At 48.9% G+C, this 24,678-nt stretch overlaps 1 protein-coding gene across 21 annotated transcripts in view; it reads right to left on the bottom strand.

Moving 5' to 3' along the window:
* DYSF (dysferlin) overlaps window positions 1-24,678 on the bottom strand; it is a 220,588-nt gene that overhangs the window by 123,424 nt on the left and 72,486 nt on the right. For 12 of the 21 annotated variants that reach the window (XM_043918350.1, XM_043918352.1, XM_043918358.1 and 9 more), the window contains 7 exons: window positions 22,556-22,659; window positions 14,503-14,571; window positions 14,314-14,357; window positions 10,928-11,010; window positions 3,696-3,737; window positions 2,010-2,125; window positions 1,390-1,503 (listed from right to left, as the gene is read on the bottom strand). In XM_043918350.1, coding sequence (XP_043774285.1) covers window positions 1,390-1,503; window positions 2,010-2,125; window positions 3,696-3,737; window positions 10,928-11,010; window positions 14,314-14,357; window positions 14,503-14,571; window positions 22,556-22,659 — 572 coding nt within the window. The remainder of the gene's footprint in view (window positions 1-1,389; window positions 1,504-2,009; window positions 2,126-3,695; window positions 3,738-10,927; window positions 11,011-14,313; window positions 14,358-14,502; window positions 14,572-22,555; window positions 22,660-24,678) is intronic. The other 9 variants (XM_043918348.1, XM_043918354.1, XM_043918356.1 and 6 more) reach the window with 1 other exon arrangement.

The following is a 24,678-nucleotide window of genomic DNA, read 5'->3' as shown; positions in this document are numbered from 1 at the left end:
GCTGGAGGCCCTGGCTGAGCCTGGCACCCAATAAATCCTGGCTGGACGGGTGGGTGGCGAGTGCTCCGGCTCTGCACCAGAGCCCAGATTTGGTCAGTAACTGAGCAAACTCATTCCAGGCCTGTGTGTTTGGCCGTGTTCCTCTACTAAGGTCTGCGCCTCCGAGGTCATGGAGCTCCTTAATCCAAACCAGCAGCGGAGGCACCACAACCCCAGGAAGCCTGGTCTCCTGCCTCTGCCTTTCCAGAAGGGGCCGAAGGCTGTAACCCACTGTGTCCCCCCACCCAGAACACCCACTCCACACCACTCAGCTCCACCATGCTGGCCAGCTCTGCAGCATCACAGGCTGCTACGTGTGTGGGGTGAATGAACCCCATTGTCCCTGCTGGGCATCAGGCACCAGGCTGAGGACATGGCCAGCACTCAACCACACATCCTGGCTTGAACCAAGATGACTTTACGATCCCCTCTGTGGAAGGCAGAGAGGAGAGAGGTTACATGACTGGTTTATTAGATGAAGTACACAGTGATAATAGCTAACACTTATTGAGCACCTACTGCATGCTGGTATTAATAAACTTCATTCTCACAACAATCTTTTGGGGTGAGTATAATTATTACTCCCACTTTACATATAGGAAAACTGATACAACTGGCAAGTGGACAAGCCAGAACTCAGCCAGCACCACCGACTACAGGATGAGAAAGTATAAACCCTCATGAGGACTCCACATAGCTGCCTCCTAGAAATAAGGCCCGGTTCCACCACTTGCCGCTCTGCTACATTTGAGCCTCAATGTTCTCATCTGTAAAATGGGGATGCTCAGAGCAGGCACCTGGCGGGTGCTGGGAGGACTCAGTGACATCAGGAGTATCATCAGCATTGTGTCTGACACACAGTGATTCATAAGTGTTAGCTATTCTTACATTATTACTATTTTAAAATAGCCTCTCATTTTGCATCAAGCTCTAGACTTTAAAACACTTCTATTTATCTTCTTTTGGCTCAGACAATAAAGAATCTGCCTGGGATGCAGAAGATTTGGGTTCAATCCCTGGGTTGGGAAGATCCCCTGGAGGAGGGCATGGCTACCCACTCCAGTACTCTTGGCTGGAGAATCCCATAGACAGAGGAGCCTGGCGAGGTACAGTCCATGGGTTGAAAAGAGTCGGACACAACTGAGCTACTAACACTTTCATTTCAGGAACACTTTTCACTTTTTATCTTCTTTGAGCCTCTGAACATTCCTCAGGAAGGCAGACCAGGTGCTGGGTTACTCTGCGGCCCAGAGGTGTGAAGGCGTGTGAGTGTGGGTGGAGCTAAGCCCTCCTCCACCAGCCCCACTTGGCCACCGCCCTCCTGGCCCCTCCCAGGGCCACGCCCCTCACCTCCACCCGAAGGATGTCATCGGCAGAGAGAGCCTCCACTTTCTGTTCACTGTGCTCCACCAGCTTGGTCTCCAGGGAGAGCAGAAGCCGGCCTCGGTAGGCCACGCCTTCCCCCTGGGAGGGAGGTAGGGTCACCAGGAGCAGGGCCAATGGAGGGGAGAAGGGGAAGGGAAGGAGCCTCATCTGGCCCTGAGGTCACCCATCTCCCAGGAAACCAGCAGGGCCCTGAGCCACACCCCCATCACTCTGCAGATGAGGAAAGGGTGGCCCAGAGGGTCCAAGGGAAATGCCACCCTGATGGTCAGCACCAGGGTCCAACCTCACCAAGGGGAGAATGAAACTTGAGACAGACAGAAGCTGGGCCCCTTGGGGACCAGGAAAATTAGCAGGGGTGGGGGTGGGGCTGGGGAGGGGATGTCAGGCTTGCCCTGAAGGAGAGGCAAAGAGAAGGGAGTGGGAGGGAAGAAGGGGCCAGGAGGGGTCTGGGAGGAAGAAGGGGTCTCTGAGCGGGTGGCTGCCTGGCCCTGGGCCTGCTCAAGCACCCCCAGGCCCTTGGAGTCCAGGCTGACCTCAGATACCGCCCAGGCAGGCCCCAGGATCTGGGTTCCTGTCTGGCTCACCTTGCCCGTGTTGAGCTCTGCATAGGGATCCGGGAAGCCAGTGAACTCCCTGGGGCTGCCATAGAGGTTGATGTAGCAGGGCCCGAAGGTGGGGAGGAAGCCTAGATGGTCATCCACTGAGAGACACAGACACAGGTGCAGATCAGAGGGGCCAGCCCAGCCGAGATTTCGAGCGCTCACCCCTGCGACCTTCAGGCCAAGCCCATCCCCGGTCTCAGCGCCTCACACATGCACAGGATGCAGCCCCCACAAACATATAAAGGATAGTGACCCCCAGGAGAGCTACCGCTGTCTCCCCTGCGGGACTTTAATCCTCACCATGTCGAGACATGGAGATTTGTATTGTATTAGTCTCATTCTATAGATGAGGAAGCTGAGGCCGAGAGATGAAAAGGAACAAACGACTGCAAAGAGGCATGACCCCAGTGGTCTCACCTTCAAGCCCATGCACTCAGCCGGCATGCAAAGCTAGGGCTCGGGCTCATTGCCCTGCCCCTCCCAGCCCACGCTCATCCCCTCCTCACCCTGCCCTTCCATCTGTGTCTCAGGCCATCCAGCCTGTGGGGAGGCACACAGAAGGCCCAAGAGCCTGGTCACCAGGGACATCATCTCCTGGACTCCAGGGAGGGGGCCCAACTCGATGTCACCCCACACACAGGGCAGCCCGAGGCACATGTCTCCTCCACCCCTGCATCCTTATGAAGTTGAGACAGACCATCTAATAGCCTTGACTCATCCTAGCATCTCCGCCTCTTCCCCACTTTGTGCAAAGAAGGATCTTTCAGTGAAGCAAGTTGGAGGAGAGTTTGAAAATTACACTAATGATGAGACAAAATCTTTCCTCCACATCATTTCCATCCTTTTTTTCTTTTTGAAGGCTCTCTTTTGTTAATGTCATGACTTTCCAGCTGACAGCCAAGTTTCCTAGGACGGGACTTCAATGGCCAAACTCTGAGAATCCTCAAAAGCCAGGGTGCCTCCTCATCGGAAGGAGGAAGAGGCCCCTTCCAGAATGGCGAAGGTGGGAGGGGGGCCCAGAAGCAGGTCCTATCTGAGATGCCTCTGAGTGCTCAGACCCTGGGGTGGGTTCCGGGGCTTGAGCCCGTCCCTGAGCAGTAAGATATCCCCAGCTAGGCGCAGGAGCACGCCTGGTCCAGAGCCCTGCCCCAGCATCACTCCTCCTCCAATCCCCAGCACACACCATGGCTTTGGGGACGGGGGTGAAAGAGCTGATGGAGCTGTTGTGAGCATGACTAATTATTCATACTAATCATCTTGCCTATAATTTACCTTGCAAATTTCAACTTTAAGAGTTTTCAGCTCACCCCGGCCTCCTCCCTCCCGGTCCCTGAGAGGACTCACACTTCCCCTCCCTCATCATGGACCCCCTGCCTGCTCCACCCCCCTACCCTGCTAGAGAGCGTGAACTCATTTGAGTTCCAGGGCCCGGCACATTCGGCAAGGGGGTTAGAGAGTGGGAGGGAATTTTCTTTGAAGCGTTCCCAACAATTTACATATTCCACCGTGGTTGAGAGGTAACAGCCAAAGTTAAGCTTGGGGATTGCGGTGGGGAATCTCCAGCCCACCACAGGCAAATGGAACACTTCCCCACAACCAGCGCCCTTGCCCCTCCAGTAAAAACCTCAAGGCCCACTCCCTCGTCATCCCGGAAGTGAGAGCACGTACGGTCTGTGGCTGGAGGAGGCTTGACCACACCTGCAGGCTCCTCTAAAGCGTAAAGAAATGGAAGAGGGGTTAGGATGGGCGTGGCTGGGTGGAGGACCGATTAGGTGAACGGGGCACTGTAGATGGACAGCTGGCAGACAGACAGAAGGAAACAGCTCCTGGACGGGAAACAGATGTGGGCCGAGATCCCAAGGCCAGCCCAGCTGTGAATGTATCACACACTAAGTCATCGGTGCACCCCCCTCGGCCAGACACAGCCCCAGTGCCCCGGCGTGAGCGCCGCTGTCTGCCTGCAGGGCTGTATGTTCTGTTTATCAATTGAAAACTGGACCAGAAACTTGACTCAATACATCCAAGGAATAACACAGGAGAGAGAAAAAAAAATGCTTTGCCATATTATCGCCAGATAAGAGGGGAAAACAAAGTACAGACGCAAAGAAAGGGTGAGGGAAACGAGAAAGGGCCAGAGCCGGGCACACACAGCGTTCCACCACCAGGCAGGTTGACTGCATGGAGTGGAGGCTTTTCAAGGCACAAGATCTCCACCTAGTGGTCATTTGTAGAATTACCACTAAGGGCACCATGTTGCATTTTCACAACTGCAGGCACTGGGAGGCTTTTGGCACCTGCTGTTTCAAATGAAGCACAGTGCCAGACACTGTCCATGAGCTGGAGGTTCTACTCTTGGGTGTACCCTAAACACAGGTAAGGAGTGCCTAGAAATAAGAGAAGCAAGGAAGGAGATGCTCTGGTAGACTTCCAACTTCACTTCAAGACAAGTACAAGAGGCCCCCAAAGGATGCAGTCCTCAGTCTCCTTCCTCTGTCCTCTCTGGTTCTGCCTCTTGCCACACTCTGACCTTCCCTGTCTCCTCCTCCAACCATCCAAGTGTGGCCCAGTGTGGGGTCCTGATTGACCTGGGGCTGTGTTTGGTGAAATACCTAATTATTTTCATTCACTGATCACCTTTACCTATTGGTCTCCTTCAAGAAATAATACCTATTGCTATTTTCCTATAGCTCCATGATCAAAATTAAGAGCCAAGAGCTGAGCAAAACATTGTGGCAGGAAGGAAGAATGAGCAGACACAGGAAGAAAGGGCGTAGGGAAGAGGGAACGTGGATACAAGGACAGAGCTGACCAAGTGAGCACAGAGGGTGGATGGAGGATGAGCAGGGCCTAAGGCCCTGGGACCCAGCCCCTCAGCTCCGCACAGCCAGCCTCAGCTAGGAATGCCGGCCGGCAGGAGTCAGAGTGCATAAACCATAATTCATGGCCATTCTCATATCCACAGGAATAGGTTTTCATCAGGAGGGGAGCGAGGCCTCCGGTCATAGGGGAGTTTCAGCGACCACAGAGGACCGACCCGGCACAGCTGCACCCCCAGGAGAGCACGACCAGGGCCCTCCGGAAGGAAACAGATTCCACTTTAAGCTCCTTCCAATGATTACAAACAGGCCCGGCCAGTTATCTAGGGCTAATGAGGCCAAGGTCATAGTTCCGACCCCCATGTGCTTCTCGCAGAAGAAAACACAGCTTTCCACCCACAGACCAACTCTGCGTTCTGGCTGCAAACTAGTGCCCAGCCCAGACACAGCTGGCCCCTAGCCCCACCGGTCATCTGAGCAACACGTGCCTCTGGTGGCTGGAAGGACCAAGCGAGGGGGCTGCCAAGCAGCCTGGTTCTCAACCACGCCTTTTTCACTAATTGCCTCATTCATTCATTGGTTTGTTCCACAAACCTAACAGGCACAGAACGAGGCATGGTAAGACAGGGCCCTGCCGACAGCTAAGGCCAACGACTCCCAATTCAGGGGCAGGGTCACAGGTCTCCAGGTGTGAGGATCATGCTTGTGTCTGCAGACAGCTCATAAAGTCAAGGGCAGAGTCATCAGTGAAGCCACCCAAGACAAAGCCTCTATTTAGTCCTCACCACTCTTCTGCCAAAACACAAGTGTTCTGGTGTGTTTTCCCTAAGCCCAATGAATAGGGGCTGGGGAAGCCTCAAAACACAGATGAACGCTCCCAGTTTTGTGGCCTGAGCAGCCCAGCCCAGCTCCCTCACCTGCGGAAGTACAGCTCAGGACCCCCTTCTCCTGGAGCATCTGAGGCCACTACCTGCAGCCAGCCCAGCCGCTCCCTCTGCCTCTCAGCACATCTCCCACGCCCACGGCTTGGCTGCCTGACTCCAGCCCGCGCCAGGCAGGAGGAGAAACCAAGAACTGCTGGGAAATCCTCATCATCTATGTTCCAAAGACAAAAAGAAACGAACTTTGGATTTCGTAGCTGTGGAAAAAACTGCCTGAGTGCTATTTATGTAGCATGATTTTCATATGTACAAAGTTATAAAAGAATTTGTGTCGGTTTCATGGGGCTCGTGTGCCTGCTACCTTTCAAAAGGACTGAGGCTTCTCAGGAAAGCACTCCTCATTAAAAAAAACAAATTTTTTACTAAATGCTTTGGAGCACAGGGTCCAAGGAATACTTAAGTGTGCCCAGGCAAACTTGCGGGCAGAAGTGCTTAAGAGGCTAGTGTTAGGTCCTGTCCTAGCTGGAAATAAAAACAAAAACACGAAAACAAAAACTCCTGGTTGGATCAAATAATCTGGTGAACTGTGAGGCTGGAGAACATAGAGAAAGAATCCATTTTTATAGTTTGGTTTAGTTTGAGCTTTGAGAGTAGTGGGAAAACCAAGGGCCACGCATCACCCAGATATTCTAGAACATCCTAGGGTGGAGAAAAACAAAAAGAGCTCAAAGTTGGAGGGACATTCAGAGGTGGCCTCAGGACAAGTGGGAGACGCTTGGCAGGGAGGCAGGCACGGGCTAACCTTCCAGGCCTAGAAAGAGCTTGAGAACGGCTCCAGTTTGAGCAATAATTCTAACTGTTTTGTTGCTACAGAGATCAAGCTATTTAACTGTATTTAAAACTGGTTAGCTGGTGACAAGAAGATTCTCATTTATGTCCAAAACAAACTGTGGGAGCCTGTGGTGAATGAACCACAATGGGTTGGCCATGGCTTGAGCGCCATCTAGTGACCAAATAAATCTCTTTCTCACATTCCCATTCAAATATTCATGATGACCCCGGAAAAGAGCAAGGTCAACACCACCAGCAGACGTGAAGATGGATGGGGGCACAGGCATCCAAACTCTCCCTCGGGTGGCTGCCAGCAGGCAGAGCTGTGGCCTCGTGAGACAGTGGCTGCTGGAAAACAGTCAGAAAGGCAGTTTGTGCCTCTACCAACATTTGCCCTTGGACTCAGAGACAGGGACAGCACTGGTCAGCAAACTGGAGAAGAGGTTCCTTCCATGCAGGAGTTCTGATCCATGAGGAGCCTAGAACAGTGTCTCTCCCACCCACCTCCGTGATACACTGCCCTACTTCCCATCTTTCTACCTCTACATCCAACTATCAGAACAGCAATTGTAGGAGGACCGCATCCTGAGACCAGCGGTTCCCACAGTCAGGGCGGGGAGGGGCTGGGGCAGGAGAAACCCTTATCGCAGGGGTTTCTGGGAAGGAGTTTTGGTATATTCCAACAATTACAAGTATCAGTGATGAAATGAGCATGGCAGAGAGCAGCTAGATGTTAACGCATCGGGAGGGAAACTGGAAGTTCATTGTAGAATTTTTTACTTGTATATATATATTTTTTTAATGTTTCAGAGAATCTAGAAGAGACTGGTCAGCCTCAAAAGTGTTAGGTGGAATCTGCCAGAAACTAGGCATGCTAACCTGACCTCCAGATAAAGATCTGAGAAGATGGATGGACAGAGACCCACACATCCTGTCTGTGGAAAGACGCCAACACTGGCCAGATCTTGTGAGAGTGTGAGAGTGAACAAAAGGGGAGAGGAAAAACAGAGAGCCAACCAGGATAGGGAAACAGGGAGGAAACAGCGTCTGTAAAATTCAGGAGGGTGTTCACCTTGAACTCTCAAGAAATGATTTGGAATCCTCAGGAGAGTGCAGGAAGACATAGCTTTTGTGGAACAAAATAAAATGAGGGAGAGAACAAAGAGGAAAAGGAAAATATAAAAGGAAAGACAGAGGGAAAAGAAAGCATGACAAGAAACTAAAAATGCAATAGTCAATTTTAAACCACATGGGAAGCAGTAAAAAGCAGAATTGGTACAGGGGGGAAAAAATCAGAATAGGGATGCACAAAGCCAATAATCATGATACTAAAGAGCAACATTACTTTAGGGTTTATTGTGTTCCAGAATGTGACATTTATAGTCTCACTGGATCTTTGCAAGGACCTTACAAGGTTGGGACTGGTGGGAGGAGACTGGAGCAACTCTCTTGGAGCCCCCTGGCTCCAGAACAGCTCTTATCCCACCCCACACCATGCCTTCAGCTGCTCAGACAACAATATTAGAGTAGATGAAATCATTCCTCAACTCAGATTTAAGAATTCACTGTGCCTCAGACAAAATTCAAGAGTCCTGCTCCTAGACAGATCAAAATAATTTTTTAAACTATAAGTAAAAAGAGACATTCCTACAAGCCAGAAAAAAGAAAAACTATCTATAAAGGAATCAAATCAAACTGCTCTCAGAAAACGCATCAAAAGAAGCTCAAAATAGATTAAATATCTAAATGTAAAAAAATAAAAGTAAAAAATAGAAATAAATACAACCTTGGGATTTGCTGAAGGCCAAAAGCATGACATATGTGGCAGAAACCATACTTCCATTACTTAAATAAGAAATACTGAAAATAAACACAAGTTAACTAGAAAGTTGGGTTTCCCGGGTGGCTCAGACAGCAAAGAATCCACCTACAATCAGGAGACCTGGGTTCGATCCCTGGGTTGGGAAGATGCCCTGGAGGAGGGCATGGCCACCCACTCCAGTATTCTTGCCAGGAGAATCCTTATGAACAGAGGACCGTGATGGGCTATTGTCCAAGGGGTCACAAAGAGTCAAAATGACTGAGCAACTCAGCACACAATTAGAAAGTTAAAAAGGAAACAACAAAATATGTCTAAAGAGAGCTAAAGAAAAGATTTAAAAGATGAGAGGATAAAACATTAGAAGATATTAAAACTAACGTGTGCATGTGCAGTCACCAGATGTGTCCAACTCTATGCGACCCCCGTGAAATACAGCCTGCCAGGCTCCCCTGTCCATGGAATTCTCCCAGCAAGAATACTGGGGTGGGTTGACATTTCCTACTCCAGAGGATCTTCCTGACTCAGGCATCAAACCCAAGTCTCTTGTGTCTTCTGCATTGGCAGATGAATTCTTTACTATTGCACAGCTGGGAAGCCCGTTAGAACTCATATCTAAGCCCAAAAACTTTTCGTTGAAAATTTCAATACAGTAAGGAGAAAGAAAAACTTCTAAGACTAATCAAGAAAAAAGAAAATTCAAACACATATCATTAGAAATAAGAAAGTAGAGAGAATTGTTTAAATCATAAAAGATTGCTCTGCACAACACTATAAAAAAATTAGACCTCCATGTAATAAATATTTTTCTAGAAAAATGTAGATTATCAAAATTAACTGTAGTAAAAGTAACAAACTAAAAATACCAATGATCACAGGAGAAACTGAAAAGGTTTTAAAGAGCTAGTGCAACACCCACTCAAAAAGGGCACCCAGCCCATATGGTTTTATGGGTGAATTCTTTCAAACCCTCAAAAGACTATATTCTTATGTTATATAAACTGTTCCAGATGTTAGAAAAGACTTTAAATCTTTCCAATTAATTTTACAGAGCCAGCACAGCCCAGATACCAAAACCTAAGAAATAATAAGCAGACATACCAATTAAAGATAATAGAAAATCAAGAAATAGGACCAAGAACACATTTAGGAATTTAGTAGGGGATAAAAGTGGCATTTCAAAATGTAGGGGAAAGATTATTCAATATATAGTGTTGGTATCACCAAAGAACAATTTTTTTAAAGTAATGTTAAACCCTTGCCTAATTCACTAAGGAAAAGATTAATATATTTGGCTATGTAAAATTTTTAAATTTAATAGTTAAAAGCTATTACATGATAAAATAAAATTGACAAAAATTATTTACAATATAGATGACAGGAGAAAGTTAACCTCCATATACATACAGAACTCTTAAAAAACAATGAGAAAAAGACAAACATGCCATCAAAAATGTGGACAAAAGCATGAATAGGCAATTTACAGGAGACTAAATTTTAAAGTATATAAATATATATAATTTGTTTAAAAATACATAATTTGTAAATGTAAGATGATTATTAAATATTTTAAAATTTACATTGGTCAACTTTACCAGATATAAATGAAATAAAATTAAGGCAACAATGAAATGCACCCAATAAATTGACAAAGTTCTTTAAAAATATCATTATCTTGCTCTGTGTTGATAAGGATGCAGCAAAATAAGCTTGAGAGATTAGAGTAAATGAGGCCAGTCGTTTTGTGGGGCAATTTTTATATACACCAAAAGCTTCAAAATCTTTTGACACAGCAATTCCACTTCTAGGCATTTATACAAAAGAAAAATCAGGAATTACATAAAGATTCAGCTACAAAAACACTCAATATCAAGTTAGCTGCTTATAACATGGAAAAATTAGAAAACACCTAAATACTCAACATTTAGTTAATGTGGTCTATGGCACGTTCACCATATTGTAGAAGAATATTTAATAGCATGAATAAACGTCTATGTTATATTGCCAAGTGACAAAAAGCAATTGTCAAAACAATTAAAAATTGTTCAAAACATTGTTTATCATGTACACACATATACACAAACAGGTCCCAGAATATTAATATTTACCTCTTGTCTGGGAAGACAGGCTAATGGATAATTTTGTGAGGAAATTCGTATATTGTTCTTTCAGATTATCTCTTTTAAATTGTACAAAATGATCACGCGCTACTTTCTAACAGACCAATGAAAGCCATTTCAAAATAGGAACTGCTAGAAAACAGTCAGCCAACATAGAACCCAGTGGATGGTGTGGCCACAGACACCAAGATCATCTGCAAGAATGGATCCTCTCTAGACCATTTGATGGTGTACCCACCTTCCATGGTGAGGCCAGTCCTAAACACAAGCCCATCTCTCTCACTGGCCAAAGCCCTTCTTCCTGGGAAATGGGCAACGAAGACCTTACAGACTTCCCTTTCCTGCAAACTCTCAAAGCTAGAGGCGTAAGACAGGAGGCGTGGAGCAGGGGAGAGCACGGGCGGCCAGAGGGCAGCACAGAACGGGCACTTACCTTCTATCTCGCCTCCAGAGGCAGAGATCTTCGACATACTCAGGTAGGTGGTGGCCACAATATCATTGTGGGTGAGGCGGTCCCTAGAGCAAGGGGCAGAAAGGGCCTGAGCAAGGGCGGGATTCGCAGGCCACAGCCCACCCAGGGAGGAAATGGCCGGAGTTATGCACCATTAGAGGTCCCAGTCTTCACACTAGGGATGTTATGGAGGCCTAGTAATGTTTGGGGAAAAGAGACTGGAAAGAAAGTGTTACTCAAGACTCCTCTGGGGGCGACCCAGAGCATCAGCGTCCCAACAGCCAAGCTGGAGGTCTGTGGGCACAGCTGCAGGTTGAAAGGGAGGAGGCCTGAGGCAGGAGGCCGCTCAGGGAGCCAGACCCCAGGCCAGGGAGAGCAAGGCTCTGAGAGCTAAGACATACCAGACCAAGGAGAAAACTCAGGTGACCAGGAAGAAACTCTCTCTCCAAGGAAGCCCACAGCCTTAATTAGCTTAGGGTAGCTAATACATAGCTCTTTTTTGTATCTGACTGCATGTGTGACAAAGCACTTTTAGCTTCCTTGATCGCCAAGGATCCTTACAATGGCTTTGGGGAAGCGGTATTTTTATTAAATCTCTACTGCACAGATGGAAGGAAACAGGCTCAGAGCCGCAAAGTCCTTGCCCAAGGTCAGCCTGGGAGGGAGGTGAGGAGCCAGGACAGAAACTGGTATCCTGACTCCAGGCCCAGTGCTCTCACCAAGGTCCACACGGCTTCTGTCTACAAAATGGGACTCGTCCTGCCTCCCCTCCTACCCAGCATAGGGGACCATGGGGGAAGCTCCAGGACTGAGCGTTCTGTGCAGACCCCTCCTCTGCCCCACACCTGCCCCCTTGACAACCATATATAGTAACGGCTGGGCACCTCCTGAGGGCCAAGCCCTGTGCTAAAACTGTCACGGGACTTGGCTTGTTTAATCCTGAGGCAGGATTCTGAGGCAGGTTCTGCAGTTAGCCCCAGTTTAGATGAAGAAGCTGAGGTAGGCAGGATGACAAGGGTGGGACTTGAGCAAGATATGCCTTATGGGGAAATCAGAGCTGTGCCTGCAGAAACCTGCTGCTTCCCTGTTAGGCTAGGCCGAGAGTTCTCAATCCAGAGATTTTTGACCCCAGGACATTTGGCAACTGGAAACATATTTGGTATAGAGGGGAACCACAGAGAGAGACTGTGATTGTAGCCAAACACCCTACAATGCACAGGACAGTCTCTCACTGCAAAGATGTTTCCGGTCCAAAAACATCACAGTGCCAAGACTGGAGGGGCAGTCTTGGCACTCTATCTCCTTCCAGAAGGTTCCCCATGTGCATCTTCCCTTTTCTTGGAGCCCAGCAGCCCTCTCTTCCTGCTGTGCATCCCTTGGCCACAGGCGGCTTCAGGAGACGACATCCAGGTGCTACACGGTGAAAGACCCACCTGAGCATGGTGATGTCATTTTTCTTTTAAATCTTACAGCGATGAGACACCAGATCTTTGCTGCTCCCTCCCTTCCTCCCTGTATTTCCCAGGGAGGTGATTAAGCTTTAAAGTTTTGTATCAGGGCGGGGGCTGTGTTAGGAAGAGTGAATTGTCAGCACAGATCTATATCACTTTTCCTGGTGACTGACGCTAATAGGAACCGGGAAGTGAAGAGTCCTTTAAACGTTTTACAATGAGATTATCAACACCAGACAATTGACAGTTGACGACACTTTTAAACTGCCTTCACGACCAAACCCTAGAGAAGACCAGTAGCTCTTGGAGCAAAATAGGATGTCTGACCTCCGGGCTCTCCTGAATCTGGTGAGACGGGAAACAGAATGGAAAGAGAGAGGTTTTGAGTCAGGTTTTTTTGAGGAGGAGGGGGTAGTTTGGGGGGTTTTGTTTTTTAATGAAAAGAATTCTTTAAGAACCGAATGGAAGATTAAGTTACAGAGAAAAAGGCCATATGGACCATATCGTATTTCTAGGATTCAGGTAAAAGTACAAATTTATCTGAGTTTTCTGGGAAGAAAGCCCTTTTCTGGATAGGAACTTGCAGCAGCAGAATGATTTCTGGCCAAGAGTTGGGTTTTGGGGCTTGGGGTTGCTTTTGGAAAATACAGCAAGTCTGAAAATAGACTCACAATAAAAATGCCACTTCAACCTAAACCAGAGAGGCAACCACCAGATTCCGTAATGTGTTTGGATTGTACAGTATGCCGGAGCCTCACACAGCTCACAGGGACTCGGGCAGGGCCCATCCACAACACAGGGGTCACGGCGCCCGCGTGCATTTGCTCACACTGCCGCACACAGACCTGCACCCCGGGCGCACGCGGCGAGGTGAAGGGACGCTCTGTGGACGCAGAGCTCCTCGCCCCAGACCGCCTCCCACAGCGCATACCGGCGGTCAGGGCCCCAGAGGCCGCTCCCTCCGGGCCCTCCGCACACTCCCTTCCTCTCCTCTAATTCTCACAAGCTGCTCTCTCTCAGGCTGGGGACCTGGCGCACACTTTAATGACTCTGTGGCCTGGGGGTTTTCGCCAGTCTCTCATTATCCTCCTGGCTGGGGGTGACATGGGCCGAAGACCAAAGGACAACACGCTGGGAACCGCACGGCCAAAACTTTCTGGGGGCAGAGAAAGGACAGCTCTCTCTTTGGGGAAAGCCTGGTGTAGGGAAGGTCCTAGAGATGGCGCGTGGGGACCCCTGCAGCCCTCGGTGTGGGACAGGGCACCTCAGCGCACAGCCCGGCGGCTAAGCACAGGCTTGAGTTCGAGCCTGGCCTCAGCTGCTTCCAGCTGTCCCCCCAAGCACTTATTCAAACATGCTCCCTAGTCTGTAAGGTCGGGCCATACCCAGGATCGAGCTGAGCATCAGGTGAGACAGGCATGTAAAGAGCTCCCCGGGCAGAGGGTCTGGAGCACACACTCACAAGAGTTAGATACTAATTTTTGAAGATGGCCCTGTGGCTACTCCCCTGCGTGGGCAGCCTGGCCCCTTCCCCAGCCTGGAGATCTGTTCCATCCTACCAACCCTTGAGGCACCTCAGTCCACCCTCCTGCAAGCTCTGCTCTATCCAACCTCCTCGCCTCTGCTTATGATCCATCTCTTCGTTAGGATGCCTTCATCTCGAACTTCCCCAAACCCCACATCCCCTAGGAAGGCTCCCTGGGCCCTTCTGGCCCCAGGGATCTCTGGTTCTTAGAGCCGTCCCAACCCGCTGCGAGTAAGTGGCCCAACAGCCCATGCTGTCTCCTCCGGCCTCCCCGTGAAAGTCTCACCTGAAACAGACTCCCCTGCTGCATGCAGACCGAACGAAAGGAAACCGCAGGACCCAGGGACCCCTGACCACAGCCACCTCTAAAGATCCCCAGACGCAGGACTCACCAGTCTATGACACGAATCCTCATTTTCTCACACATGGAGGGAAACTAAGGAGGGAAGAGAGAGATGTTGGGGTGGAGTCCTTCTGCAGAAGTGGAAGTCTGGGATGCAGGTGGGAGCCAGGAAGGCTGGGAGCCCGGGCCTCCTGGGAGTGGGAGGCTGGGAGCCCTGGCTCGTGGAGGTGAGGCTCACCATGGCAGGCAGTGTGACGCTCTGGTTCCACTGAGGATTGGCTGTCTTCTCCAGGATCCTGCTGCAGAGCTAGAAGACACAGAGGCTGGCTGAATGGAGCTTTGAGGGGACTCTGGGTACCCCTGGGGACCACCACACCAACCAGCTGCCATTGTCGGCCACGCTGACCACCCTTCGGGCTGGGCAGAAGGCCCTGGGAGCTATGGAACCTGACGCAGTGGGCTCAGACACCAGGAACCTTTCCACAGATAAGGCTCAATGGTAGGTCAGACCCACGGGGGCATGGAGGGAGCGACAGATTATTTGAAAGTCACAACCCTCTCCCTTATCTCATACCACTGGCTGGAAGTTCCCTTCCTTTCCCTCCCATTATGGCCATGACCCTAAGTATGGCCAGGAGTCTAGCATCTGAGGCAATCCCCTTTGCCCATCAGCCCACATCACCTGCCCCTTCGGAAGGCTGTGAGCGCTGGGGAGGGGGAGAGGAAGAAGGGCTGGGCAGGGGGCCATACACCAGTATTCTGAGAGAAAGATGAAAATTCAGCTAAGATACAAACCTCATAGGCCACAGTTTGCCTCCCATCGGCCCTGCTCGAAAGACTGGGCTTTCCACAACAAGAAAGCTAGCGGAGGTGAGAACTGGATCTAACCCAGCAGCTCTGCCCTGGGAGTCCCCAGGGAAGCACCGATGCCAGCCCAGGGCATCCTGTACCAACGCAGGGCAGTGGGCGAAGTCTCTGTTTCAGATGCTGGAAGGTGTGTGTGTCCTACACACGGAAATAAGGAGCAGCCTTCCTCAGAGCACTGACTGTGGGCCCTGATTGTGCGAAGCATTTACATAATTATCTCCTCTAGTGAGCAACTGACAAGAATCTCCATCAAATGAGAGTGTGGCTTCCCCAGGGGCCAGGACTCTCTTCATCCCTGGTCCAGCCAGTATCGGCCCCGTGCCCATCGTCCCCTCCTCCCTGTGAGAAGGGCCCAGGCAAAGTCTGGGGGTTAGGGATGGGTGCCAGGATTTGGCCCTTGTGTGAGCAAAGAAAGGAGTAAGGGAAGAAGAGAAACCAACAATTAGATGGAACAAAAGGCAGAGTGGGACTCACAGTTCTCAGGAGTGGGTACACCAAGGGCTGTAAAAGCACACAGAATGACGTGCCATCTCCCTCAGAATTGAAGAAACACAAACAAAACGACTGAGATACCGTGTCTCATCTATCAAGAGTCATAAAAACCTCTAAAGCCTGTCAGCCCTGTCTTGGCAAGGCAATGGAGAACTGCTTGCTCAGATTTTGTTGGTGGGGAGAGAACAACTCAACCTCTCCAAAGGGCAATTGGCCACTCCCTTTCAAAATTAAAAATGCAGATACCCTGTGACCTACCAGTTCTGCCTCTAGACATTATCCTACAGAAATACTTGCACATGTGCAGAATAACATGTGGCTGAGATTATTCTCTGCAGCATGACTCCAATTAGGGAGGGCCTGGAACAACCCACGTGTCCACCGACAGAGGACAGGTTGGATAAAGTACGGTCTGTCCGCAGAATGGAGCACAATGCAGCTCTGGAAGAATGAGGACCACTCTACGGTATGAAACAACTTTTGAGGTGTATTATTAAGTGAAAAAAAAAAACCAAGGTGCAAAGCAGTAAGTATAATGTGCAACCATGTGTGTTAAAGGGGTAAAGGTAAGAATTTATGGTCAGACATGTGGCATGCACATAATGAAGCCGGAATGATGCAAAAGAAACTAACAATGACTTCCTGTGCAAGGGAGGAGATGACCGAAGGACGGCAGGACAAGTGCAGGGTGAGAGGTAGAGTTTTCATGATAGATGATAAATGAATATGATGTACATAACAAATGTATTACCGAATTCAAAACTTAGATGAACAAAACTTTGAAATAACAAAAGAGAAACAGAAAGAAATGGAAGACTTTCTCATCAGACACAGCAGACAGACCCTGCCAACATCGCTCCTCAGCTCCCTGGATGAGAGACACAGGTGGTCCCCACCCTCCCCAAGCCCTGCCCCTGGGGAGCCACAGGCCTTCTCCCCAGCAAGCACTTCCACCTGTCTGCCCTTGGAGGCTCCCTCTGAGAGAGCCACCACGACGTGTGCACCGGAGCCTGAATAGCAGGTACCCCACCACACCACAGGCCAGCACGACCTCTGGCCCTAGAAGTACCCAGAAGCCTTGCCACCCCCCACTCCTCTCCCCACGCCTAGCAAGGCAGCACCAAGCTCCCTCCTCCTCCTCCTCATCTGTGCCTTTTTGTTTTTTTTACTCTCCTTCCCTTTACGACAGAAGGCCATTTGGCCATCTGTATCAAATACTCAAAAATGAGCATGCCCTCTGACCTGGTTCTAGAAACTTCCCTATGAAAAAGCAGAGTGTGGACAAAGATTCCTATACGCTGATGTTCCTCACAGACTTGTTTATGAAAGAGGAAAATCCCCCCAAAAAAAGAAATCCAAAAATAGTTTAAATGTCATATTATGTTCGTTTAATGAAATATTACGCAGATAGCAAAAATTTATTTCAAAGACTATTTAATAACCTAAGGAAATGTTAGACAACAAAAGCAGTTTACCAAACCACATAGAGAGAGTTGACTTATTCCGGCAGTAGTTACACATTCTGTAAGTGACCAAGAACACAAGCGAGTGGATACTGAAGCATTGCTCCCAAGGGAAACACAGGCTTAGGGGCCTGCAAGCCTCTGGCACAACATTTTTTTGTCAACTGACCAGTAACTTTGTTTTATGTCTGTTTCTGTTTCAAGACACCTTTCTCTTTATATCAATATACTGTGGGTTTATTAACACTGAACTCACAGCCAACAGCACTTTAATTCATGCCTGAACAAAACTTACCAATACATACTTTCTCCATAAGGCACCTCGCAATCTCCTTACACTGAGAAACTCTAAGCAGCATTTCAGCACTACACTTGGGAGTCACTGTAAGCACTGAAGTCACCAGCAAAAAGAACACCCCAAAAATGCAAAAACAAAAAAATGGAAAAAAAAAATGACACCAAATAGACCAGGAAGAAACACATTACAGGATGAGCGCTGAAACAAGAAAGGAAGCACAGCGCTCCGGCTCAGCTGGCAGCACATACCTCAGCTGCATCAAACTGTCCGGAGTTTTGCAAATAATGACCAAAGCACTGTAAGGATTGACTTGGGGATTACAAATAAATTTTAGCAAGTAGGCAAATCTGCAAATACAGAATCTGTGAATAATGGAGACAGACTGTATGCTGAATCCAACTGTATTTGTGAATCCAATTTTTTTCCAGTGGGGCAGGTTGGTGAGGGGAATGGAGGGGGAGAGGGGTTGGTGTGACAGATGGAAGGAGTGAGAGCTACAGTGAGGAAAGCATGCAGCAGGAGATATACACAAACGTGAATAGTGGTTATCGCCAAGGTGGTGCACAGTACAGAAATATGAGTAAACATTTTTCATTTTCCTTGCTTTTCTCTGATTTTTTTTACAATTAATAAGTTTTATTCTTGAAAAAAAAAAAGTTGCTTTAAAGCCTCCCACTCTGCCTTCCAAGTACCTCCCCTGTCTTTTCCCCATACCATGAAGAACTGTGATATGTGCGTGAGAGCATGCACACACACACCCTTCTAGCCCCTCAGTAGCACGGCCAAATCAGGTATGGTTCACAGCTTAGATAATAGTGACACCAAGTGTCCATAAGAGGAAATGCAAAGAGGGCCAGGCTAGGGCGACACAGAGAACAAATCCCCAGGACAATTCAGAATCAGACGTAATGAGAAAAAGTGGCACACCAGGCCAAAGAGAGGGACAGGTAGGATGAGACAGGTGATAAGGGTAGCAGGAAGAGTAGGGGAAACCATGATGAGGGGGCTGGGGCAAACAGTGGAGGACACAGAGGCCTGGGGACCACACCAATCAGCTTTACCTATTCCCTTGCCTTGGCCAGGTCCCCCACCTCCATCACCACCACCCCCCGCCCCCAGACATCTGTACCTTCCTAGAAAAATCCCCAGGGACAGCCAAGGGCACCTCAGAACAGAGGAAGACCTAGAGAGGTGAAGGGGCTGCAAGGAACCAGGTGCAGCGAGGAGCCTAAGAGTGCTGAGATTCAGCTTCAAGGAAAGCCACTGAACTGAAGGCAGGTCAGTCGTGGTTCTAGTGATCATCACAGCACCCCACTATGCTGGGAATGTGGAATAAAAACACATGTCTTGAGACATGACTTTCCTATCTCTCAAGTTGGGGAAACTAATTCTGGTCCTTGGAGTAAGTGTCCAGCCAAACTGACTGCTTTCTTCCTGCCTTCATTCATCCCATCACAGTCCCTCCTAAGGCCAGGTACAGGGAGGGCATCAGACTCTGACCCAAAGCCCAAACCAAAACTGCACTTGTGTAAGACCCACAGTGAGCATTTATAGCCCAGTGTGAATGAGTTTAAGATTCGTGTTACCTCTCCCACAGACATTTCCCATGAGCCCTGCATTAGCCTGGGTTGGAGAAGCAGCTCAAAGGCAGGAGGGTTCACGTATCCAGCACCATAGTGACTGATTTTAACACACTGAATTAATAAGAATGAAGGAGCATATTAACACTCAAAGGGGGCAAAGGGAGGAGAAGCTCTTCTTTACCAAAAAAAAAAAAAAAAAGCTAATAGAGTGAAGGAATGATAATGAGGGAATCATCCCTCTGCAATCCCCAGTGAATGACTCATTCAGGCAAGGAGGTCAATGGCTACGTGGACCATTAGGTAAGAGGTTGTTGAGAAACAGGATATCAGCAAACTGAGATTGTGCCCACAGATTACCTGCAAAGTACAAAGCAGAGTGTGTGCTTTGACAAGGGAGAGACCTGGAGACACCACCTTAACCAAGTAACCAGTGATGGGACATGCTGACATTTTGTTTCCTGTTGTGATGCAAATACAATGTACGAAACATCACCTATGATGTGTTCCTGCCAAAACAGTTAATTTGAATTTAATCTGGTCTTGAGACCTAACTTCGAAATACAGGGGCCAGAAAAACAAGCAACACCAGAAGGAAATGGTGGGACAAACCCAAGACATGGACAAATGGCCTGTGCTCTTCAAAGATGCAATCTCATGGGCTGAGACAATGGGAAGGGAGATGAGAGTGAGGTTGTTACAGAAGAGACCAATGCAGAGCATAAATTCCAGTTGGGTCTTAGATTGGAACAAAATTAAACTAGCTCTGAAAGACATTTGGGGGATAATCAAAGATATTTATACGAGCCAATATCTGACAAGAGTAGAAAATAACTGCTAATTTCCTAGGTGTGATAATGCTATTGTGGTTACAAAGAATTTTTTCTCAGGAGATCTATGCTGAAGCCTTCAGAGGCAAAGTGTGAAACTACCTTTCAAGTATTTCAGCCGGACTTCCCTGGTGGCTCAGACGGTAAAGCGTCTGTCTAGCAATGTGGGACACCTGGGTTCGATCCCTGGGTCGGGAAGATTCCCTGGAGAAGGAAATGGCAACCCACTCCAGTACTCTTGCCCAGAAAATCCCATGGACGGAGAAGCCTGGGGCAAGCTACTGTCCATGGGGTCGCAAAGAGTCGGATATGACTCAGCGATTTCACGTGGGGCGGGGCGGCGCGGAAGTATCCATTTACATGGAGAGAAAGTAAATGCAGCATAACACTCACAATTGTTTCATCTAAGTGGAGGCCGTAACAGTGGGTAAATAAATGTTCATTGAACAGTTCTCTCAAATTTTCTGTTTTTAAATAACTTAAAAATGCTTCAATAAAGCATCTAATATTGATACACAGTAAAATAAAAAGCTAGACAGATAAAGACCAAACACAAATTTTGTATGATGCTTTACGGGTAATGTTATTTACTTTTTTCTGTAGTTTTCAAAATTCCTTAATAAACATGTGCATCAATAATAAAAGAAGAAAGAAAGAAAACAAAATAGGGGCGGTGGGTGGAGGTGGTATCAGGTAGCAGGCAAAGGAAATAAGCTTATCCAAGGCCTTTCTCTGCTCTGAAATCAACCTGGACCCCAGCAATTGGTCCCCTGACCTCAAGGGTCCTTTGTTGGTGGGATGGGCAGGCAGACCCTCCTTCTTTCCAAAATGAATCTAAGAATAGATCAAGTGAAAAGGAAGACTGCAAAGTGCTATGTGAATAGGAGCGCACACGACCTCCATCATCACCCTTGCCTTTAGCGTTTGTTGTTAAGCTTGTAAACGCTCCCCTAACTGTCCTACAACGCCTGCCTGTCTGCCCCCTCCCCGCCTCTGCCTCCGGAGCAAAGGGCAGCTGGCTGCAGGCGCGAACCCTCGGTCCACACGGCTTGCTTCTCAGCCCTTCTGCTCCTCCCGCCCGTTTCCAATGGTGGGAACCGGGAAGGCGCAACCCCACCCTGCTGACTCCCTGGGTCAGAGGCGCCTCAGCAGAGTGGGGTTCCGGGAGCCGGGGCGGAGGCCGAGCCCTCCGGATATGTCATTCTCCCCCATTTCCAGTATTTCCACCACAGTCTCTGCTCTGAGGTTACGAGTAAACGCGATCGGGCTATTTCCCGAGGAACAGATGCTAACGAACAACCTAAAGCAATGGAAAACGGACTTAAAGAGAGCAGTGCCTAAGGCCGCGTAGAGCCCCGAGGGCTGAATTAACACAGCAAGCCTGTGGGGGTGACGGAAGCTGGATCTTGAACGATGTAGCACATTTTGCGAGGAGGAAGGCCAGGAAGGAGCCAGGAGTGCACAGGCCCGGGGAAAGGCTAGAGGCGTGACCGCAGGGCAGAAGAGAAGACACACGGGCACGCGCGGGCTGTGCGGTTTGTACCCAAAGCTGAGCGCGGCGAGCGAGCCGGTGGCGCTGAAACCCGCTCAACTCCGCCCTCCGAGCGGGCTGCAGGGCCGCGTCCGCCCAGGAGGGGGCGCGAGGCTCCGCACTCGCACAAAGACTGTACAAGCTGACATTGGCCATTGGAGATGAGGCCAGCAAGTGCGGCTGGGAGAGCTCTGGTCAACCAGGTTATATGGTTTGAACTTCATTTTACAGACAGGGCTGTCTTTTACACTAAATATGCTGGTGGATTTCTACGGCGAGAACCCAGACGAGAGAACGGTCGCAAGGATGTTGTGTGGCCCCGGGGAGAGATGACAGTGGCTAGGGGCATGGAGAGAGGAACAGACCTCGGGATTTTTAAAGGCAAAAGCTAGCAGTGGGATCTTTATGTAGGCAGGTCAAAAAAGAGGGAAGAATCAAGGCAGGCCCGCGTTTTCTGCTTTTGATGGAGGTACTGGTAAAGACTAGTTTCTGGAAGTGGGGAGGTAGAGGCAGAAAATGACTCCTTTACAGGGCGAGCAGGAGGGTGTGGGCAGCACATGGAGATGTGCAAAGGTACAGGTGGTTCTGGAGCTGAAGGGAAGGCTCGGAGTTAAACACAGCTGTGGATTCCTCTGCGAGCGGGGATGACTGAAGCCTGGGAGCCGCCGAGGCTGTCAGGGAGAGCCTGGAGGGTGGGCAAAGCCGGCCCTGAAGTGCGATGGAGGAAAGAGTCCCAGGCAGAAGTCAAGAGGGACAGGAGCCACAGGCCCGCGCTGGGCAGGAAGGAAGAGAGGTATGTGATCTCCAGGACCCCCATCAGAGTGGCCTTACCCCACTCAACTCCTGGCACAACTTTCTAAAAATAATCATTATGGTTTTACTGCATTTCTGTTGTTGTTGTTGTTGTTTCCTTATCATTGTGCCTTCACGTCTGGTTTGCTTTACTTACTATTGCTTAATTTTCCCCCAAATATTCCTGTCTCTATCCACTATCCATATGTCCTCTCTGTGTCCATTCACACCTGTCTGTCTGCCTCACACACATGGGCAGACCTGTGTGTGTGCATGGCAGCCCCAGAGAGCTGGGCCTGCGTGTCTCAGCACGTGTCCCATGATCAGGGCCCCCACACACCCCCTGTGGACAGCCCCTGATGGCAGGCCCTGTGCACCCATCCGCAGAGACGCCAGGTGTCACCCTCCCACAAGTCCTCTTGTTTACTTGCTTCTTACCATTTTCCCTGCGAAGCTAACTTCCACAAAGGGATCCACCAAGTTCTTCTTGTTACTGTCAAAGCCAAAGATCTGCCTCACGTTGTCCATCACGGCATCGTCCACTGAGGAGAAAGACATGCTGATCACTGCCTGCCCGCTCTCTGTCTTCAAAACCCCTTCTTCCCACTTGTGTCTCCCAACAGTCCGGGGACTCCGCAGGAGAGAGGCCATGGACCCCTCAGCCCAGGGTTCTGGGGGAGGAGGGCCATCTCCAAACAGCAGCTCCTGAAGGTTCTGTGCTGCTCCTTTGCCCAGCTCCAAACAGCTGGTTCACTGTCCCCCCTGTTTTCAAAGGCATTCTGAATGGTCCAACTGATTAACTGATTGATTAGAAATCTACATCGCTAAGAGCAATAAATAATCCAGAGAAAGATTGGAAGTTGTTATAACAATATCCCATTACTGGTGCCGGTCTGACATTTTCCCTTATATCCATTAGCTCAGTGATTTTCCTGAGGGTAACCGATAAGTCAGTTCTGTTTTGTTTTTTAATTTAATCTATGCTGCTTCAAACCAATGTTTTACTAATTAGACATATTTTTACATATGTATTTATAGATGATAGATGTGTATATGCATGTGTGTGTATATATATATGTTCTGTATAATGGTATATATGTATATGAAGGGCTTCCCTGGTGGCTCAGATGGTAAAGAATCCGTCTGCCATGAAGCAGTCCCAGGTTCAGTCCGTGGGTTGGAAAGATCCTGTGGAGAAGGAAATGGCAACCCACTCCAAGTATTCTTGCCTGGAAAATTCCATGGACAGAGGAGTTTGGCAGGCTACAGTCTAGGGGGTTGCAAAGAGTCAGACACAACTGACTGACTAGCAAATCCATGTACATGAATGAGAAAATGAGAGAAGGGGACATTTAACAATTGTATACTAGCTGATGTCTGTCTACATGAATACAACAGTTAACAAATATTTAGCAAATATTTATGTTCTATTTACCCATGTATTCTTTTCTTATTTATATTTAAACAACACTGCAGACAACTAAACATCATCATCCCCTTCACCTTGAGCAAAGCAAACATTTCTGTTTCCCCAGCCCCCTTTGGAAGCTTCCCAGCCTCACTTCTGCATAGTTTCAACCAACAAATGCAGAATGTTCTAAACCCGTATTTTAATCCCATTACTTATTTAAAGGGTTTCCCCATGAATTTGGTTCAATTAAACCTGTACAGAAGGAACCCATTTATTGGTGTCATTAGTCAAAGCAGAAGCCCTCAAACAGTTAGCTTCATGCAAAACTTGTAAACAGGGAACCAAGGAGTCCCTGACTACTTGTTCTCCTGGACTCAGCTAGGAACAGCGCCTGGTATAATTCTGCTAATGCACGCTCCAAAATGGTGGCTCGTAGCCTGCAGCGAGAAAACCACCAGGTAGCCTTTTAAAACTACCAGTGGGTGAGCCCCACCTCAAACCAAGCCAATCTGAAACACTGGAGGAAGGGCCCAGGCATCTGCACTTCCTTAAAGCTCCAGATGAGTTAATGTACAGTCTGGGTTGACACCCACGGCTCTGGGATATTCAGCATAACTCCCCCAGCATGTACTGAGCACGCAGGTCAGGGCTAGTGCAGGGTTAGTCACTGTGAGAAGCCAGGCAGTGGCCACCACAGCCTTCCTGGGGTGATGAAGACGCGGCCACAGCTAAGGTGACCCACTGTCCCAGTTTATCAGGGAAGGAGGAGTTTCCTGGGATGTGGGACTTCCAGTGCTGAAACCAGGGCAGTCCCAGGCAAACTGGACACCCAGGAGTCTCCACTCAGTGGAGACACTGAGCCCTTCTAACATTTCAGCAACTGCTTCCCCAGCCGGGGGCTGCCAGTCTTCAGCCAGGGGCTTCCTAGAGGAGGGATAGAGAATCGGTGGGAGCCAGGCGTAAGCACACAGTAGAACTGAAATGGTGCTGATGCCATTTCAGCATCAGGAGATGCTTTTCAGCATCAGGAAATGGTGCAGGAGACTGCTTTTCTCCTAAGAACAGTCCCAAAACCCTTGGGAAACCTACAGAAGGTGTGAGGCTTCCCCAGACAGCAGAGCAGAAGGGAAGCTGGGCTGGTACAGATCTA

This window comes from Cervus elaphus, chromosome 11 (genome assembly GCF_910594005.1).
Source record: "Cervus elaphus chromosome 11, mCerEla1.1, whole genome shotgun sequence".
In the NCBI taxonomy this organism is placed as follows: domain Eukaryota; kingdom Metazoa; phylum Chordata; class Mammalia; order Artiodactyla; family Cervidae; genus Cervus; species Cervus elaphus.
The sequence above is the reverse complement of the archived record's forward strand: the minus strand, read 5'-3'. Positions and strand labels throughout refer to the sequence as shown.